This window comes from Podarcis vaucheri, assembly GCF_965113315.1.
Source record: "Podarcis vaucheri genome assembly, chromosome: 9".
NCBI classification, from domain to species: Eukaryota; Metazoa; Chordata; class Lepidosauria; order Squamata; family Lacertidae; genus Podarcis; species Podarcis vaucheri.
The window spans coordinates 58,971,039-58,992,286 of record NC_138767.1 but is presented as its reverse complement, the minus strand read 5'-3'; the positions used below and the strand labels follow the sequence as shown (position 1 = coordinate 58,992,286).

The 21,248-nt window shown below is 46.2% G+C and overlaps 2 protein-coding genes across 2 annotated transcripts in view; one reads left to right on the top strand and one right to left on the bottom strand.

Annotated features, from left to right (window-relative positions):
• Window positions 1-1,076: 1,076 nt before the first annotated feature.
• UCHL1 (ubiquitin C-terminal hydrolase L1) lies at window positions 1,077-11,292 on the bottom strand. Its single transcript, XM_082238306.1, has 9 exons — window positions 11,088-11,292; window positions 10,469-10,480; window positions 8,739-8,867; window positions 4,885-5,035; window positions 4,609-4,694; window positions 4,467-4,514; window positions 2,935-3,004; window positions 1,935-1,993; window positions 1,077-1,524 (listed from the first exon to the last, which is right to left on the bottom strand). Exons 1-9 carry the CDS (start codon window positions 11,118-11,120, stop codon window positions 1,438-1,440), a joined length of 675 nt encoding a protein of 224 aa, XP_082094432.1. The 5' UTR covers window positions 11,121-11,292; the 3' UTR covers window positions 1,077-1,437.
• Window positions 11,293-18,487: 7,195 nt separating this feature from the next.
• APBB2 (amyloid beta precursor protein binding family B member 2) overlaps window positions 18,488-21,248 on the top strand; it is a 170,330-nt gene continuing 167,569 nt past the window's right edge. Inside the window, exon 1 of the mRNA XM_082238133.1 lies at window positions 18,488-18,835. The gene's annotated coding sequence lies outside the window, so the exon portion shown is untranslated. The remainder of the gene's footprint in view (window positions 18,836-21,248) is intronic.

Below are 21,248 nucleotides of genomic sequence, written 5' to 3'. Positions count from 1 at the left end.
TAGCTTTTCCTCCTCAATGACGACACACGCTGGTTCCTTCCATGCACCAGCCTGTTGCCTGGTAGCAAAGGAGCCTATGATACAATTCAGTGCAATAGGTCACCTTGACACCTGCTGGCAGTCTACCTAGCAACAGCTTCCCAGCAGAGACCGTACCAGTCTCCCTTTATGGCCTAGGGAGTCTTTCATGTGGCCATAGGCTTATGTTATTTTGCTGCCCATGCAAAAAACATTCCCCTCTTCCCTTCTGTGGTATAGGCAGCTACCTAGCTCCTATGAGGACAGTTCACTTACACAAAGAGCAAGAAACAATCCATTCTTACCTCTCCCCCCCCCCAGGGCGTAGCAAAGGTACAAGCAAGGAGCCAATGTATCTTCGAGTAGCAGCAATAATTTTATTATTTATACCCCAGCCATCTGGCTAGGTTTCCCCAGACGTTTCTGATAGGCAGCTAGGTAATGGCAGTAGGGCATTTTCAGCAGCTTCCTGGGCAACTATTGTCCCTGTGACAAGAGCGGAGTCTTCTGTGGCTGGAGACTTCCACCCTGCTATGGCCAGAAACAGGAATTCTGCCCAAATTACAAGGACTAGAAAGCCAACACAGCCCAACTCACTTTGCAAAGTAGAAGCAGCATCTAAGACCCCTCCCATTTGGCATTCACATAGCCTACCGGGTGTTTAGACTATGCCTGCCCTTCATTGGGCCTCTGTTCTTGTTTGTTTACAGGGTGGCTCTAAAACAATGAGCATGCATCCTGATTTGCTGGCAGGACCATTAGGTGTCTTCCCATTAGGCATGTGTTCATCCTGCACTCCAGTGCATTTCCCAATCACTTTCCTAACCTGGAGGCTTTTTATTATTATTATTAAAGCAGGCTTGTTCATGCTAGGACTAGGGAGAACTTTAATCCACATTAACTGTGCAAACCTAGTTTTGGAATGTGCTTGAATCCCACCAGTAAAACAGTGACAGCACGAAGACACCCCTAGCCAATATCTAGCTTTATAAGTAGATCACCTTCCAACACCGGAGACGAAGATGGCCGTGCAAAAAAACAAAACCAAAACCTTCTGCTTTGGAATACCAAGAAGAAATTTATTTTTGTGATTGACAAGAAGTCACAACAGCTTAAAAAGAAACTTTGGAGGCACACGTCCAAGGAAGCCCTATGAAGCGTTTAAACAAGTTGCAGTCAAGAAGGGACCCAACATATCTGAAGTGCCAAAGACTTGGAGCTAAACTTTTAAGACCAGCTCTGCTGAAGCTGCTGTGAGTAAGTGAGGGGGGAGAAACGAGGCTAGGATCAGCAGGACACTTTAAACGGAAGATCAAGAACAGCAGTGCTTTTGTTTTTTAAACACAAGTACTAAAAGCACTAGGGGCCTGGATTGCTTTCTGTGAGGGCCTACTATGGAGTCGCTCTAACTCCTGAACTTCAGGCAGACTTGCTCAGCGCCACAGCAGAAAAGCGGACCTCTCCTTGCTCACGTTCTGTGAACTGCCGACAGACCTTGGCAGCAGCCTGAAAAACAAAACACACAGGTAGTTATCCTACTGTTCTAAATGCATGAACGCAGAGCCTCAGTAGACCTGGCATCAAGTCGACCACATCCATGAACAGTGTGGGCTCACATTGTAGTTTTAGCCAGTCATTATGTAGCCAATCAGCATCTATACTTCTCCCCACTGAAGTTGTGAGCAAGGAGTAGCTATAAACAGCGTTCTGATAGGATGCTGGGAATAGCAGAAGCCATCTTGCTAGCTCCTCTTGAGAGCTCCCATCTCTAGGCACTGTGTCTTGCTCATCCCCATGTGGTTACAGAATGAGAAATACACAGAGCAAAATCTGGAATCTGCCAAGTAAGGAATGACAACACGTGCAGTGCAATCTAAAAGACTTATGTCAGAAATTTCAATTATAAGAACGCTTACCTTCAGCATGGTGTCATCCGAACTCGCTCCATGATTTACAGGAAAAGGCATTCGTCCATCTGCAACCAAATTGTAGATCAGGTTTATGACTTAACCACTTACTTCAAGTATGCTAAAGGTAAAGGGACCCCTGACCGTTACGTCATCACGAACGACTCTGGGGTTGTGGCACTCATCTGCCTTTACTTGCCGAGGGAGCCGGCGTACAGCTTCCGGGTCATGTGGCCAGCATGACTTAAGCCGCTTCTGGCGAACCAGAGCAGCGCACGGAAACGCCGTTTACCTTCCCACCAGAGCGGTACCTGTTTATCTACTTGCACTTTGACGTGCTTTCGAACTGCTAGGTTGGCAGGAGCAGGGAACGAGCAACGGGAGCTCACCCCGTCGTAGGGATTCAAACCGCCAACCAGACCATTGCTAGTATAGGAAGAAGCAACTTAGGCCATGCCCTTGTGGGGCTGCATTTATTTGCTTCTGGACCTACTTTGCAGTAGCGTTGCAAGGCTGGATCTCATCCCCTGGTTTTCTGCTTGCAAGCCAAGTGGCTCCAGATGTCTCAGAAGCAGAACAGATTTACTGCAACAATTTATATACAGTCTCTCTGCCCCTCCCCACCTGCCACCCTCAGGATGTTCTGGATTCTAACCACTGGCCATGCTGGAGCTAGGTCCCAATAACTTCTGCAAGGGGCCAGGGTAGCAAAAGGCCCAATTTAAGGTTTAGTATTAGATTCTCACCCTACCCAGTGCCGCCTTCTTGAAATTCTTGCTATTGCAACTTTGCTCTCGACAAAGATCAGTACCCCGGTGAAAGTGGTGGGACATGTTTGGGGGAATGCAACAAACCGCTTCAGACAAGCCAACCCCTGAATTCCAACGGGAATCCTTGCCAATGTTATGCTCATCTCCTAGGTAAGCCACAGGCTGTTTCTAGATAATGTGAGCAGAAGCTGGCCACCCCAATTCAACTCTATACTGGGGGAGGCAGCACACAAACCTACCCAGTTCATAGAGGTGTCCATCCACACTGGCAAAGAGAATGAAATGGAAGTTGACTTTGTCATCTTCAACCTATGGAGAAGGATGCATAGGATGATCAACAAAGAAGAATATTTTAGCGACACTCTGCTTCCTGATTCTGCCCTTTTTGGTCCTCATAAATAACCTCTCTAACAACCACCACCCCCTTCCTTATGTTCCAAATATATACAAATAGACCACTACTGCCTTTGTCATCTGGCGCTGCACAGCAAAAAAGGGTCACTGGGCTGACAAACCATAGGATTTCTCCAGGATTACAGAATCCCAGACCTGCTGGCCAGTGTCTAAGTAGGAGTTGTAGATTATTTTTCTATTGCTGGTTCTGCTACCAGGAAGAGGACAGCCAGAGATTTTATTTTGGCTATTTGTATACTGCAGAATTACCAAAGTTTTCCCGTGTTCTAAAAACATGTGGAGGAAGATATCTCTCAGGGACCATAGCAACAAAATATTATTGTTGTTATTGTTAAATAATGTCCATAACAGAGAACACCTTAAGTAGCCTGAGGGTTTCAGGCACCAGCAGCCCCACGAAGCAATTTACCCAAATGACCCAATTAATAACACAGATGTGGGAACCATCTGCAAGTCCTCTAACACACATCTTGAAAAATGCTGGCTGCTGTGGCATATTCTACTCCAAGCACCCAGATTTAGATGCACACCAACAAGCAAGCTTTGCCTATGCTGTCAGTCTTTCTGGGAAGACCACCTATTTTAGAAGCCAAGCTATTTAAAGGGACTATGGTTTTCCCAGTAGTGATGTATGGAAGTGAGAGCTGGACAGTAAAGAAGGCTGATAGACGAAGAATTGATGCTTTTGGATTATGGTGCTGGAGGAGACTCTTGAGAGTCCCATGGACTGCAAGAAGATCAAACCTCTCCATTCTGAAGGAAATCAGCCCTGAGTGCTCACTGGAAGGACAGATCCTGAAGCTGAGGCTCCAATACTTTGGCCACCTCATGAGAATTGAAGACTCCCTGGAAAAGACCCTGATGCTAGGAAAGATGGAGGGCACAAGGAGAAGGGAACAGCAGAGGACAAGATGGGTGGATAGTGTTTTCGAAGCTACCAGCATGAGTTTGACCAAACTACGGGAGGCAGTGGAAGACAGGAGTGCCTGGCGTGCTCTGGTCCATGAAGTCACAAAGAGTCGGACACAACTAAACGACTAAACAACAACAAAGCGCTGGGTGGAGACGGAGATTTCTGTGAAAATACCGGGGAGGGAAAGCCAAAATACTATGTACAGCTGGCTTCCGCTTCAATAATTCCATGATGCGTGGAGTGTTAAAAGCATCTCTCTGAGCTTGGCCTGTGCCAGAAAGCAGTTTTGCCCTAATGGCTCCACTGGCCCACATATCCCATCCATCTTCACCATTTGAGGTAGGGAGAGAAGAGGCCTGTACTATTATACCCTACTACCCGCCGCCAGTTCTTGGCACCAACGTTTTACCTTTGGAAGCCTATTTAAGTTCAAGAGAAATTTACCCGACATTGGCCTTCCTGTGCTGCTGCATTGTGGGCTTCTTGAATGGCCTGCAGAGGATGGGGGGGGGGGGAACAACAAGGCATTTTTTAAATAAAAAAGGCACCATTAAGAAGCTTGCACCCAAGTTCCCATGTCGTTTACCTTGTTGTTTTCAAGACGTTTTGCCCTCTCATCAGGAGAGAGGTCAGCTGTTGCAGTGAGGAACTCCTTTAGTGCAGACCCTTCATCTGCCAAGAAATAAAAATCAGGGGGATGGCAGCAGAACACAAGACGATGAACCAACTGCAAGTGCAAGCCTTAGGTTGTCCAGTGAATCAACTTCCACCCTGCCTAAGTCAGCAGTTGCACAGATTAGAGCCAATACCATCTCCTACAAATGGGTTTGTATCCCTTGGATGACGCTTCCCCCATACTTACCAAATAAAATTTTATCTTGGTTGTTGGCCACTGCATGTAGAAGGCCAATTGTTCCACAGGAATTACTGGCTGTCTGCTTCACAAAATAGACTTTGGAGCTCACTTCTTGGCCCTTCAATTCTTCCATCTGCTTTTTTCTGAAATTTTCATGCTACAAATGTGCAGGTGTATTGGTCAGGTAACATTTTATTTCTTTTCCATACAATTTATATACTGCTTGATTTTTAAAAAAATAAATAAATCTCAAAGCAAGTACAGTGGCACCTTGGCTCTCAAACACCTTGGTTTCCAAACGCTGAAAACCTGGAAGTGTTCCAGTTTTCAAACATTTTTCGGAAGCCGAACGTCCAATGCGGCTGCTGGCTATTGTTTCCGGGGCTCCTGCACCAATCAGAAGCTGCGCCTTGGTTTTCAAACATTGACTTCCAGGACGGATTAAGTTTGGCGCTTTTGTTTTTGCTATTTGTTTTGCGTTTTTTGTGGCTTTTTCGGTTAATTTGCTTTTGTGACTGTGTGGAACCCAGTTCAGCTACTGATTGTGTGACTGCGGAAATAGATAAAAGCCCCCCAATCCAAATAATGGCTATCAGTGCAGGTAAGAATTTTGTTTAATTTTTATCATCTACAATGCTGCCTTATTTATTTTATAGTACAGTACATTGATTATTGATTTCATTTTAGGGATCAATGGTCTCGTTAAGATAGTAAAATTCATGTTAAATTGCTGTTTTAGGGGTTGTTTGGAACAGATTAAACCGTTTTGCATTACTTTCTATGGGAAAGCGCGCCTTGGTTTTGGAACGCTTTGGTTTCGGAATGGACTTCTGGAATGGATTAATTTTGATAACCAAGGCACCCATTGTATAAACAGTTAAAAACAACTAAAGCATTCAAATATTTTAGCAACAAGCTTAAAACAACTAAAACACATGTAATCGGTCTACATTACTGGGCAGGCTTGTCTAAAGAAATATGTTTTTAGTAGGTGCTGAAATAGATTACAGGGAAGGCACCTGCCTAATGTCATTAGGCAGGGAGCTTCAAATTGTGGTTGCTGCCACACTGAAAGATCAAATGTATTATGTTGCATCTATTAACAGTGCCAGTTCCAGAGATTAAAGATGTTGAATGGACATTTTATGGGGTCAGGTGATCTTGCAGGTAAACTGGTCCCAAACTGTTAAGGGCTCAAAGCATTTCTTGACCAATGATAATAAACTTTCAGCAGGGGTTCTCAACAGAAATTTCCCGATTCGAATCTGATCTTGTAAATTCTAAAAGAAAAACTCTTTCCAAAACTTATCGACTCAAGGAGGAGGTAACAGTGGCAATGGTGGAAAAAAACAAAAAAACAGTGGCAATGGTGAGGTGGTCCCAGGATTTTGGCCATTCAATAACCATGGCCCAATGGGAAAACTTATGGAAGATCAATTAGAAATTCACAAATTGTTATACGATTAGAGAGAACTTCCAAAAAATGCAACACCGATGGTACCTAACACCAAGTAAATTTTTGAAAATCTATAAAAATGTGTCAAGTAATTGTTGGAGATGCAGAGATAACTCAGGAACTTTCTACCAAATTAAAAATAATTAATAATAATAATAATCTTTCAGCAATCAGATGTTTTGCTTGTGCTTGTTTTTATAAATGCATGCTGGGAGGATGAGAAGCCACAGCGTGCTTTAACAATTAAAATAATAATAATCACAAGTCAGCCAAGAGCCCAAAGTGAGGCTGCTTCAAAATCTCAAGCATTTAGCAAGGGATGCATGCTATCTAGCTTACTACAAATGGTTTGTGGCCAATACCTACCACAGAAAAATCATACAATCCAATGGAATCAGTTCAGGAAAAGCAATTGAAGTTTGCTTCAAATGAACTACAGCTGGCAACATAACTTGGCCAAGTCATTATGTACATGCAGTTATAACCCTTAATCATTAATTCCCGTAAAGACTTCTAGTGCAATGCAGTTTCATAAATGTATTCATGAGCCCTGTTTGCAGCCCACAGGCAAAGATTTCCAACTATTATGGCATCACTTCCTAAATATGAAAGTGCTTCAAGTAAATCTCCATAGATCACCAGCCAGGGTAGATTTCCACGTCCCAGGTTGAAAGAGCAGAGTCCCATTTTTCTGGGTATAACTCTGGGTCTCTTGAATGAGAGACATTTCATGTTTCAGCCCTCAAACTGCTGTTGGAATACCTTAATTCTGATACCCTGCCCATAATGTGCATTCCCTGTACATACATTGGCATGCATTCCTTACATGTAGACTCTGCTTAAAATATACTGCTCAAACTAGCTACAAAATAGGAGGGTAGGGCTCGAACCCATGGCTTCAAGTTGCAAGAAAGGAGTTTCCGACTAAACATTTGGATAAACATTCTGACAGCAAGAGCTGTTCAGCAGTGGAACAGGCTCCCACGAGAGGTGGGGGACTTTCCTTCCTTGCAGGTTTTTAAGTAGAGGCTGGATGGCCATCTGTCATGGATGCTTTAGCTGAGATTCCTGCATCTCAAGGGGTTGGACTAGATGACCCTCGGGGTCCCTTCCAACTCTTTAAGATTCCATGATTCAATATCAAATACCTTCACCTTCCAAGACCATTTTACAAGAGAAGAAAAAACCCTCAAGAGGTGCACAATAACCAGAAGAACAACAAGGGAATAAAAGAACTCAAAACAGACATGCAGAGAACAAAGTAGATACAGTAGTACCTCAGGTTAAGTACTTAATTCGTTCCAGAGGTCCATTCATAACCTGAAACTATTCTTAACCTGAAGCACCACTTTAGCTAATAGGGCTTCCTGCTGCCCGCCGCACCGCCAGAGCATGATTTCTTTTCTTATCCTGAAGCAAAGTTCTTAACCTGAAGCACTATTTTTGGGTTAGCAGAATCTGTAACCTGAAGCGTATGTAACCTGAAGCGTATGTAACCCGAGGTACCACTGTACAAATATCGAAAGCCGGCCCTTTAACAATCCCATCAGTAGTAAGAATTCCACAGCACAGGATTCTAGATGCAGCTGTTGCTGGAAAGGTAGATTCCTCAACGGACTTTTAGTCCTTCCCATAATCATTCTCTTCAAGAATGACGATGCTTTTTTCATCTGACCCTCAGAATTCTTTACTTAGAGAAGCTCTTTCATTACAAATCCACCTGTTCTAGTTTTTCCTACCAAGATGAAGTCATCGTGAGCAACGCTGCGTTTCTAGATGGCCACAGCCAATCCAGACACATCACAAGAGATCTAATTTTAATGACTGCTCCTTGTTTTCAGAGGCCTCAAACCTTCACGTTAGAAAGCTGCCGATTCATAGTGGCAGCCGCTGCATAGTTATTTAAATTGCAATGAGGGTTCACGATTTGCAGGACAGTAAAGGAGGAGACAGATCAACAGTCCTAGACCATGTCTGTATAAGGGAGTTTTGGAGAGCAGGCAGAGCGACCCAAACCTTGATCTGCTGCACTGAAAGCAGAAGCTAAGTGCCACTTGTGCCCGAAAGCTCAGACAAGCAGGCACTAGTGCTAGCAGTCACTCCCCAAAATGGGACATTTCAGGGGGCTGAGTTAAGAATCTGCTGGATCCTAAGCCTGTAAGCTGCAGGAATCCTACAGGACATGGCGAAACAGCAGACTTTTCCTGGCCAGCAAGGCCTGGTTCTGTGCTCAGCATCCCAATTCAAAACATTAACCCTGCTCGTTCACTATCGCAGTTGAGGATTATTACCATCCTTTGCACGCCAACAGCGTAATATAGAAAGCAGAGAGATTTTCCAGAGTTCTTTGCCTGCCAAGCAGCAGGTTTCACCTTCCTGCCCTTGCTCGACTTCAATTACTCACCTGAGCAGTAAGGGGAAAGAGTAACAGCAGAGCGCAAGCTGGGGTGGGTACCGCATTCAAGGCATCCTCCTCAAACCCCAGCACATCCACAAACCTCCAGCCAGGGGCAACTCCAAGGCGGGAAAGAACCTGCCGGGTTAAGGGAGGCACAAAACCAGGGAGAGAATCAACCTCAACATGACACCCTAGCACTCTACATCATGAATCTGGAGGAGAAAAAACCATTCCCTTGTCCCTGTACACTCAGGTTAGTCCTGGTACCCTGAGGCTATTTCTGGACTCCAGCTCCTATCATCCAAAAACCCATTGGCTAGGGATGGGGGCTGCCAGCCATCATCTCCTTAAAGGTACCACGTTAGTTATGCCTACTTTTAAAAGTTGAATTTCGTCAGTAGTTGAAAGCTCCCCCCCAAGTAATCATCACTTTAGGTATGCTAACCAGGGCAGTCAGTGCACATTAAGCAAGACTGTTGTTGTATCTGTAGAGGGGAGGAGACATTAGAGCTGTGGTTCCTCACATGGGGTACACACCCCACAGGGGGGCATTTTTTTTTGGGGGGGGAGAGAATTTGAGAACGAGTTATTAACAGTGAATGGCCCTTTAGGCTTCCTCCATGTGAACAGGAGTTTACTTTTTGACGTGAGGTTACAGGGAACCAGACAGAGGGCCTTCTTGGTAGTGGCGCCCACCCTGTGGAACACCCTCCCTTCAGATGTGAAGGAAATAAGCAGCTATCCTATCTTTAAAAGACATCTGAAGGCAGCCCTGCTTAGGGAAGTTTTTAATATTTACTGCTGTACTGTTTTTAACACTTGACTGGGAGCCGCCCAGAGTGGCTAGGGAAACTCAGCCAGATGGGCAGGCTATAAATAATAAATAATAATTATTATTATTATTCTTCAGTGAGTGAGTCAGGATTTTAGAGATGCTTAGGTGGGGCATGGCCAAAAAAATGTTGGGAACCACTGCATTAGAGGCATCTATGGCTCAGCCATAGATCCAGTTTCCGCATCTCGACTTCTATTCTACAATAGATGCTGCTGCATCCCTGACGACGTGGAGCGCCTGATCATATGCAGAGTGCCTCAGCCGTTTCCTAAAGACTTGAAAGGCCGGTTACTGATAGCAAATGAAAAGCTGACATTTTGGTACAGTACATCAGGCCAACAACATTTATGTAAACCACCAAAGCTTCCCCATTCCAGAGGAATACTAAATAGGATCCAGGAATAGCACCCGCAAGACGAGGTCTCCAAATAAACCCTCCAGATTCAGAGATGACCCTTGGACCTTCTGCATGGCTTATAATGGAATCAGGCTCAAAGCCTGCAGGGAAGTGGGGAGAGGAAGGGTCTCAGAGGCAGGAGGGGGGGGTCTCCCCTTCCGACTCTCTTCCTAAGGACCCCTTGCCCAGCCGTGACACAGCACAAAACGCGGGGCTGCAGCGCCACCTGCCGCCCATTCCACGAACAACCTGCCCATCATGACTCGATGTGGGAGCCCCCGGCCCCCTAACCTGTTTCCCCTTCCCGTTGGCCTAAATATGCCCACGAGCAACATCAGTAAGGATCCAGGATGAGAGTTATGTATCTATGCTCTAAGGTTCCAGGCGTTCAAGCCTCCCGATGAGTTAACTGAATGAATGAATGAATTGAAACGGAGACTTAAGGAAACGCCCAGGCAAGAGGAGCTGCGCCTTATTCCTTCCCAGGTCTCGGCGGCCACTCACTTTGTTCAGCATCTGAAAGACAAAAGCGGGAGAAAGATGAAGGGAAGGGAGGTTAGCCTGTCTCTGGGCGGGGCCGCCTCCCATCTTGTGTCTGGATCGCGTAATCGGCGAAGAGGAGACCTGGGCGCCGTCGGATGTCTGCATTTGGGGAATCCTAGGGGAGAGGGTGGAAAAGGAAAAGAGGACCCTTTGCGACCGCTTCCATTCCGATTTTATTTTTTAAGGCCGGGCAGACTGCTGGCCGCCTTTACCCCTCCCCTCTAGGGCATCTCAAAATCGCCAGGGGTAAGAAAATGCATGCGCCTGGAGAAGCCAGCCATCTACAGTGGTACCTCGGGTTACAGACTCCGCTAACCCAGAAATAGTACCTCGGGTTAAGAACTTTGCTTCAGGATAAGAACAGAAATCACGCAGCAGCAGGAGGAGGCCCCATTAGCTAAAGTGGTGCATCAGGTTAAGAACAGTTTCAGGTTAAAAACGGACCTCCGGAACGAATTAAATACTTAACCCGGGGTACCACTGTATAGGGCACGCCTTGGGGCGGGGAACCCCCCCCCCCACTCTCCATCATGCATGCATGCTTCCCCCCAACCCATCTAGCCCTAGATTTCCCCTTCACCTCCGGGTTGATCTCCATGGGCTGCCACGCCATTGTCTCGATCTCGCAAACCTGCCCGGCCGAACTGCGCCCAAACCTGCAAGGAACCGTGCGCCCCGAAAAAAAACACACACACGCCTGCCTCCCGCCCACCGCTCTATATATATCGCCACCGGGCGGACTCACTGCAAGGCAGGAGGAGGGGGGGAGGAAGGAGCTGGGGCAAGAGGCGAGCCCAGAGAAAGCCGCTTCCCCGCCACTTGCAGCAATGGTACGCTCCTCGCCCTCTTCCCCCACCCCCACCCCACCCCCCAGCTCCCCAAGGTGCGCAAACCAGCCGCCAGTAGGAGATAGGCGTGGTCGCGCGCCCCTCCCCGGGGTTTAGTACAATCCTCAGGTCGCCTGATCTCGCTGGGTCGGGGTTGCCTGCAAAAAAATGCACGCGGGTCTTTGGTGGAGGCTGGAACCCTTGCAAATGGACGGGCGTTTGCAAGCGCTGGTGCAAAGGCGAGCCTTTAGCAATGCGAACGAGCTGCATTATTCTCCGACGTCGCAATCCAGCAACCGGGGAAAGTGATCTTTTTCCCCCGCTACTGTTTGCAAGGGGCGAGGGGGTGGGATTGTCCGGAGATGCGCCCACTTTGAATCGCGCGCTAGCAAATAATACATTTCTTTTTTGCTTGTTTCCCCGGACGCCTAGCATGTTCTGCCAAGTCGCTGTTGCAAATTCGGCTTGCTATTCCTTGCGGATAAAAGCTTTATTTTGCTTTGCAGGGATCCTGTTTCTTTTAACAGGTGTGTGACGAGCGGAAATTCAGGAGGGTGGGGCTTTGATCTCGTCTATGAATAAAAGCGTGACCTGTCTAAATTTTTGCATTTTTCCCCCTCTCCAGTGAATCTGGTGAACTGCAGCTCGTTTTATTGCTGTTTAAATTGCAACGTTGCCTTCAATCCCGATGAAAAAAGCGTTGCATTTTGCTGTTTTGCCTTTCTCACTAAAACATGACTTGGCAGAATTGACTTTGTTCAGAAACGGTAGTTAATTCAAGCCTCACAGGCCTTATTCTCATGTGTTGCTGAAGTTACTTAGGGTAGACAAAGGACCTTTCCTCACACTTTAGAACTTTGTCCAGCTACATCTTTATTTCAGTTTTCATGTCTGCTTGCTTTTTTAAAAAAGCAAGCATTCTGATGTGGGTAACACATATCTGACACACTGCTGCAGGGATTCTTGCTGTTACTAATCTTAAATGATCCTTACTAGGGAAAATAAATGCTGTTATCATGAGTGTGATTCCCAGTTTGAATTTTTTCTTCCAAAATCTAATGATTCATATACCAGAGCAAATGTTGAGGAAACGGCAGATAATAAACCAGTTTATTTAGGATTCTGGAAAAGCAGAATCACTAAAGAAAAAAGGTTTTAAGGAATGGAAAGAAGAGGGATTGGTTGTCCCAGCTATTGAAGCATGAATGCACCAGTCATTCCTACATTGGTTTGAATACAGATATGTTTATTTTAGGTCAGGGGAAAGAGTAAAAACAGACTTGAGATAATGGTGGGTGCCAAAGAAAGGAAGGGGGGAAATGCTATAATGGATCAAACCAAATTATCAATGCTTTTTTAACAGTGTGGGATAAATTTAAAAACTAATTAGAGCTGGATATATTCCTAGTAGCATCTGTATTGTCAGATGAAAGATTCGACCATGAGGTCAAATTAGCTAATTTTTTTAAAGTGGAAAAAATGAGGTTTAAATACCTGGTGGAGAATCCCGAATACAAAGGCATGAACAAGCAGTAAGTGTCAGTTTCTACAGATAAGAACCTACTTGAATAAGAAAGAACAAGGATACAATAAAAAAAGAGAACACACTGGCTTTGAGAACCTAGTAGAGAAAATGGAGAGGGGGAAATACAGTGGTACCTCGGGTTAAGAACTTAATTTGTTCTGGAGGTCCATTCATGAAACTGTTCTTAACCTGAAGCACCACTTTAGCTAATCGGGCCTCCCGCTGCTGTCGTGCCGCTGCCACGCAATTTCTGTTCCCATCCTGAAGCAAAGTTCTTAACCCGAGGTACTATTTCTGGGTTAGCGGAGTCTGTAACCTGAAGCGTCTGTAACCCGAGGTACCACTGTACTCTCTAAGCCAGTGGTTTCCAATCCTTTCCCCCCCGCCCCCCATGGATCACTTGAAAATTGGGCATGAGTAGGTAAACTAAGGCCTGGGGGCCGGATCCAGCCCAATTGCTTTCTAAATCCCGCCCAACCAGCATGTTTTTACATGAGTTGAATGTCCTTTTACATAAAATGCATCTCTGGGTTATTTGTAGGGCCTGCCCGGTATTTTTACATGAGTAGAATGTGTGTTTTTATTTAAAATGTATCTCTGGGTTATTTGTGGGGAATGGGAATTCGTTCTCTCCCCCCCCCTTCAAAATATAGTCCAGCCCCCCACAAGGTTTGAGGACAGTGGACCAACCATCTGCTGAAAAAGTTTGCCGATCCCTGGTCTTGGGAGATCACTTAAATCCCTTTTCTGCCTCGTCCTACCCTCCTATCAAAGTTGGCCTGGGGTCAAGTGGCCCTGGCCATGGGGGGCAGGGAGAGGCAGCCCCCCATCAATAAAAATACATAGCAAGCAGGTTCTGACCCCCCCTCTAACAAAAGGCCTCTTCCCCCCAACAAAGATCCTGGCTATACCCATGGATCTGGCCCACCAAACTCAAAAGCTTCCCTTCCCCTGGTCTAGGTAATCTGGTGATACTTGTTCACCCCTGGGTGGCAACATATTCCCCTTATCCAGGATCCTGCTGTGTTCAATGGGGCTTATTCCTAGGTTAACTGCAATCTAAGGCTACTTCTGAATGAGATCTTTTCCTTTTCAGATATCCCTGTTGGTGGGGGCCAGGTACTATCTTTTTTCTCATTCATTAATGGCCATGGTATGTATGCAATGGCTCCTAAACCTGCTCCTTGTCCCTTGTGAACCCAGCTATGCTAGGGTTGAAGAGTTGGCAGGGACCATGGAGATCAACCTTTGAGACAACCTTTGAGATCAGGATTATAGGCAGTATTTGGTGGAACAAGTTCATGAGCAGAGCAACTTCCACTTCTGCAATGGGACTTTCCTTCCTCTCTTCCAACCCTGCACTGTCCCTTAATCTGGGTTTGGGGAACCCGTACAAAGGATTTAGGCAGATCACAGGGGGAAGAGAGGGAGGAAAGTCCCATTGTGGTCCACTCATGCAATTATTTAATTGAATATCACCCTATGCATGTCGAGCTGCTGTTAAAAGCACAGCTACAGTGGCCGCTTGAGGAAACTACTTGGGCAGAAGGTGGAATCTTTTAAAATCATAGGCCGCCCACAACCAGTAGCATTTGGTGGGGGGAGGCACTTAGCAGATCTCCCAACGCTGACATCACTGTGGCTTACAAGAAGGTAGAGGAGGGAGGAGGTGAGGTTGATGTGAACACACTGGCATGAGCACCAGTTTGCACTGCGCCAACCTTACTCAACTCTGCCAGCACCAGCCATGTCAGTAGTGGGAGGTCGTGTAAGTGCCAGGGCCTTACCCTGCCAACAGTGCTAGCTGCAACCCAACATGGAAACCCTATGCATAATCCTACTAAATCTAGGTGGTTTAATAGCAGTATTAGGCTAGCAAGATCTTCTGAGATCTTCCTGAAATCTCACAAGATCTCATGAGCTCTGCAAGATCTTGCAAGAGCTCAGTGAGATCTCACAAGATCTCACCAGAATCTGCCATTGCTGCTGCCAGGCACCGCTGCACAATCCAGGTAAGGGAGGCTTGGGCGGTGGTGAAATTCTCAGTGTGCTGGTCCCGGGGGCTGACCGAGAGGCGAGGTCCGAGTCCAGTCCAAGGTCGATGGTGTGGTATGGAGACTGTCCATCAAAGCTGTAGCTGGGTCCAAGGTGGGGAGTTGGGTGGGGTCAGGAACTCTGGCAGAAGAGCAGGACAGGAACAGGCTAGCAACAACACTGCTTCCGCAACCTGGGACTGGGGCTGACTGGCTTTTATCTGCCCCGAGGCATAGGGCAGCCCCGGTCCACAGGTGACTCGCCTCTCCTGGCCTGGAAGCGAGCATTCCTCCTGCAGGAACTTAGTTCCCTCTGCCTCTCTGCCCTGAGCCTCTGCAGCTCAGGAGAGGCTGGAGGGTTACTGGACCCAGAGGCAACCTCCTCTTCCCCTGACGGGGCTGAGAGTGGAGCACCTGCAGGCAATGGGTCCTCCATCACCTCAGGAGCCAGAGCAGACTCAGCAGGTGCCTGCACCTGAGGATCCAGCACAGGTGAGGACCCTTCAGGCTCAGGCCCCAGCCCCGGCTCAGCTGGTTCTGGAGGCGGGGACTCCTGTGCAGGCTGGGAACCCTCAGGTTCAGCCTCTGAGTCCGAATCCCAGGCCATCACATTCAGCATGTTGTACGCTGAAAGAAAATTATATGAAAATGATGTACCGGTAGTAAGCTTGCAAAAATGTATAAGACAAGTGCAAATATCTGCTGGAAATGTAAGCAAAAGAAAGGCACCTTTTGTGGTGGACCTGTAAGTTTCTAAAAGCATTATGGGAAATGATATACATAAGTTGACAGAATATGCACAACTTGCAGACTTAACATAAAGAATAAGAGAACAAGAAGAACATACCTTTAAAAAAGATTGGAAAAGTTTATTGAATATATGGGGGAAAATAATTGTGTACAGCTGCAAACACTGGCAGCATTAAGATAAAGTAAACAGTGTAAATAAGTTTTGCCAATAATGGCATAGTTTTTGTAAGATATGTAGGGATTTATGATATGTAAAATGAACCATGGAAAGAAGAAGGGATGTCATAGATATTTTAAAGATGTAAAATGAGTATTTTAAATTGCAAAACAGAAAATTTAATAAAAATTATATATAAACAAAAAATATTGGTAGGGCTCTGCTGTACCTTACCCTAGTGACCAACCTCCAACGGATTAGAAGTTGAAATAGTGCAGAGAGGGTGATAGTTTGACAAGGACACTTTGGAAACAGAGTTTTCTCCTAAAAAGTTTAAATCTTGGACAACTCTCCTAAAAGGAACTAAAGCATTTTGTGGCATCTTAAAGACTAACAAATTTATTATGACATTTGCTGATCTTAAGGTACTACAAGACCCTTGTTTTTGCTGCAACAGCCTAGCACAGGGATACCCTTTTGTTCTTGTGACACCACCTTCAAGATTAGCACATTCCTTGTGTTGGCCCCTCCGCTAACAATCCTAAATGTGTTTATTTATATTAATATATACAGACATGCACAGGGGCAGGACATGGGAATGTATCAGAGGAAAACTCTAAGGGCAGCTACTAGGATTGTAAACTTGAATGACAGGAAAAGCTGAATGTATAGGGAATTTTATATCGAAAGTACATTCTCCATCAGGTGTGCTAAAATTTGAGTTGGTTGCACAATGCTGGGCCCCTATATAAGAAAGTTACGATTTCAAGACCAAAAGCATTTCACTATGCATGGTTTTCTAAATATTCTCTGGTGTTTTGAAAGGATCTATAACCTCATTATTACATGAGGTAACAGCCCTGAGATCTGTGAACCACCTTGAGACCTCTGGGTATAGGGCAGTATATAAATTCAATAAATAATTATATAATAATGATGATGATGATGATGAAGCAGTAGAAGAGCTACAAAGTGGATGGCATAGTGGTTCACATGAAGATGCTTTAAGTTTCCGTCATGAAGAGGAAAAGTTGTTAGTTGAACAGCAATGGAAATAAGGCATATGGGAGAGCTATAGAAGAAATTAAACAGAAGCTGTACTCTGTAATATCATGTTTATAGCTTTCTGTTTGGTGAAACCTGCCTTTGGTTGCCTTATTAATAAATTTAAAATAATATCAACCAATGTGTATTCTGGGTTACATGACTGTTGGAAAAAGGGATAGGTGAAGATCTACATTGGGAAGGAGGAGGGAACAAAGATCTGCAAAGGGGACAAACAAAGGGGCAGACCAGCTATTCGCCAAAAGGCCCCATAGAAGCAGCATTTGGCAGAGGGGCTGCCAAGGAGACGGCAGATCTGGGACTCGGCTACCCAGCTGCGAATAAAACGTTTTAAATGTGTTATAAAGTGCAATACGCAAATGTGTCACCAAGACGGTGACAGCAAGCTAGGCAAAATTCAACGTATTTTTCAAAACGTTTAAAAATAAAGCATTTCCACAGCGTTTTTTATGTGTGTGTAGATTCCATCATGGCGGCCCGGCGCTACTTTCCAGCACCTTCCCTTTACTGTTCCAAGGCTGGATAAAGCCATACAAAATAAAATAAAAGTATTAGGAGGTAATTTGCCAGGGCCCACCCTCCCTCTCAATGTTGACTGCCTAGGGGCTTCCACAGGGTTGAATCCTGCACTGGCAATTTCTTGAGACCTTAAATCCTGACACCTGCAATTCCCACAAGGCCCCGCTATTCTGTGTCTTTCTTTTTTAAAAAAACAACTTTATTTCAGATCTGAAGTTTACAGCATGCTATTCTTTGCAGGAGAACTACTTGAAAATGATTTATAGATGGTCTTTAACTCCGAGTAGGCTTGCTAAGATGTATAAGACTGAATCAGATAAGTGTTGGCGATGCAATGAGGCTGAGGAATGTTCTTTCATGTGGTGGGGACCTGTAAAAGAGTATTGGAAAATAATCCATAATGAATTGGGGGGGGGGGAGAGAGTTTAAAAGCACTTTTCAAAAAAAAATATTAAAAAATAGCCCGTCCTTTTTGTTGGGGATAATTCAGATGGAAATTCCCAGGTGTTGAAAAGGGTAATTTATGTATGCCACTACGGCGCCTGTGTTTTGTTGGCCCCAAACTGGAAAACGAGCGACGTCCCAACCAAAGAAGAATGGCAGCTTAAATTGAAGCACAGCTTCAATGCACAGCTTGCAGACTTAACATTGGATAAGAGAACAAGAACATACGTATAGAGAAGACTGAAAAATGTTTATTGAATATATGGGGGTGGGGGAGATTGTGTACACTTGAAAACGTGGGCAACATTAAGATAAATTCAAGAGTGTAAGTTTTGATGGATGCAATAATGGAATACTGAAAGCTTGAAATATTTAAAATATGCAGGGATTTATGTTCTGAAAAAATGGACCGTGGAAAGGGAAGGTAAGTCACTGGTATTTTAAGATTGTTTAAATGGATATTCTAAATTGCAAAACAGACAATTTAATACCAATTATATATTAAAGAAAATGAAGTTTTATTTCATATGTTTATGTTGTGAACCGCCTTGGGATCTTCGGAGGAAGGGGCGGCAGGCGACCCCTCCTCCATCCCTCGCTTCTCCTCAGCGCGAGGGCTGCGCTCGGCCGCCACGACCACCTGAGGCGGCTCCCGGCCTCCAGGCCTGGAAGCGCCAAGGCGGGAATGGAGGGGAGGCGTCGCGAGCGCAGACGCCTTCGCCGCCCCCTTGCAAGGCCCGGCCTCGGCCAGAGGACGTCGCCCTCTCCCTGAAGGCGGCCTTGAAGGAGGAGGAGCCGCCGCCGCCGCCACAGCAGCAGCAGCAGAAGAGGCAGCAGCGGCCGCCGCCAGAGGCCGGGATTGTTTCCTGGGGAAAGCGCAGCAGGCTGGGAAAGCGTTTCCGGAAGGCAGGCGGGCGGGCAGGCAGGCAGGCAGGCTGCATCCCGCAGCTGGGCTCCGAAGAGCGGCGGGGACCGGCCGGAGGAGGAGCGGCGGCGGCGGCCGAGCGGGTAAGTCTGGGCGGGCGACTCCTCGCCCCTTTCCGCGCGGGCGCTTCGCCCTCCGGAGGCGGCGGGGAGACGCAGGGAGGAGGCGCCTCTTGCCCCTGCCAGCTGCCACATCTGCAGCAGCGCGGCTGGATCGGGAAGGCGGCGGACGGGGGCGGAGGGTCCGGCAAGAGGCGGCTCGGGGGGCGGCGTTGGGCACGGACCCCCGGCTCGCCCCGGGGTCCAGGAGAAGTTGCGGGCACGAAATGCCTCCCGTGCGTTGCTGCAGCTTCTTCTGCAGCCGACCTCGAGTTGCAAGGAGCAAACTCCGGTGTGTGTGCCTGCGCGGGGGTGGGGAAGGCTAGCCCCCCCCCCAATCCGCATTGGACTCCGAATGCGGGATCCGCATTGGACTCGGGATATTTCTGGGCGGCGGTGCCCGCGGTGCCTGCGGATGGTGGGATCGGCGGCAGAGGAGAGGTCGAGGGAGGGGAATCGGGGGCGAGCTGGTCAGGAAGGGAAATGCAAAAAAATAAATGCAAGGGAAGGGAGGCGAAGGCGAGGGCCGGAGGTGGGGGGCTGCCTGGGGTCGTCTTTGTGCATGGAGCTGCTCCACGCCCTGGTTTGGCCCTTGCTGCGTGTCCCTTGCTGGCATCCCCGGCCCTGTCCTTTCCCCAACCTTTTGCCAGGCTGCGGTGCCTGCGTCTCTCCTCCCAGGGCCTAAGGAAACCGAGTGCTGCACTCGCCGTGGGCATGCACATTGTCTCCGTTATGCGCTATGAGCATTGCTGTACTCTCGGATGCTTCGGTGGGGTCTCCTCCTTTCCTCCGGGGACTGTGATGCCGCATCCTTAGGGACACCCCGAGGGAGACGCGTGGTTGCAATGCGATGAGCTGTCAGAGGATCTGATGCATATCCGATGCAAGGCTGTAGGGAGCCTGCTTCTGAGGACATGGGTTTGGATGAACAGATGAGGTGGTGGAGGCAGGCGACCTTCATTGCTGAAGCCCCCATATACTGGCTCCTTCCCCTCCCCTTTTTATATTTTTTTTATTCATTACAACAATTATTCAACAAACATTCTGACATTTCAAACTTCAGCTCCTTTCCCCCTCTTGCTGCTGTTCTTTGCATTTATTTTCATCATTTCCTGCATACTCCAAATTATATTAACTTATATTCTTTAGTTCATCTATTCCAATATCTATTTCATATGCATTTTTGAAACTGCAGGTTTTTACAATAATCAATAAAACATTTCCATTCCTTTCTAAAGAATTTATTGTCTTGAATTCTTATTATTCCGGTAAGTTTTGCCATTTCTGCATACTCCATTAATTTTTGTAGCTATTCTTCTCTTGTCGGGACTTCTTTCCATATTTGGGCAAATAACATCATTGCATTATGTTGCATACATAAATCAATTTCTGTGCTGCTTTGGTAGTTCTGATCCCATAATTCCCAAGAGAAAAGCTTCTGGTTTCTTTTTACAAACGTTATCTTAAACATCTTTTTCAATTCATTATATATTATTTCCCAGTAAGCTTTAACCTTACTACAAGACCGCCACATATGAAAAAGGTACCTTTATTTTCTTTACATTTCCAGCGCTGATTCGATTTTGATTTATACATTTTTGCCAGTCTGCTAGGTGTTAGGTACCATTACAGAACATTTTCATGTAATTTTCTCTTAAACCATAACATACTGTAAATGTTTTATCCATATTCCTTCCCCTCCCTTTTTAATCAAACTTCGCATATAAAACTTTGCAGGGCCAAGTGCAGTGTCATCTATACACCATTCTAGATGTAAAAAATTAGCATATGCAAATTTGTGCCATTAGCCTGCACCTTTAAGTACCTGGCTGAAGCAGTGCCTCTGTTGTGTGAAGGGAGAAAGATGGCTAATTTTCAAATAAGGGGAAGCAGAATGCCATTGTTGCTTAGCTAAAGTCCTGGTAGTTTGTTGGTTTTCCAGGCACTTTCAATTCCTTTCTCCAAGGTACAGAAAATGCAGAGGCAGCTGTGTTGATCCATAGAGTGAAAAACCCCAAATCCACAGTCGGACGACACCTTTGTTAAGACTAGCGAAACATTTTGGTTGGTCCCAATAAAGGAATTGCCCTACTGTGGTTCTTGGAACCCCTTTGACATGCCAGAGGATTGTGGCTATGTAGAGTGAGTTAAGATTGAAACAGCAAGGCAGCTGTGGAAGGAAGTGACTTCTAGAAGATGTTGTAGGCGTCCCCCGCTTTATTTAAAAGATCACAGATCTAGAACTGTAGTCAAGGTTGTTTTCAGATTTCATTCATCAGGAAAGAGAAAGGAAAAGGTCTCTGGCATATGTTCAGTCAATATTCTACCAGAATGTTGAGTAAATAAGCATTGGACTTCTTCAGTGTTCAGACAATTAATGCAAAGGCATCAGTTGAAA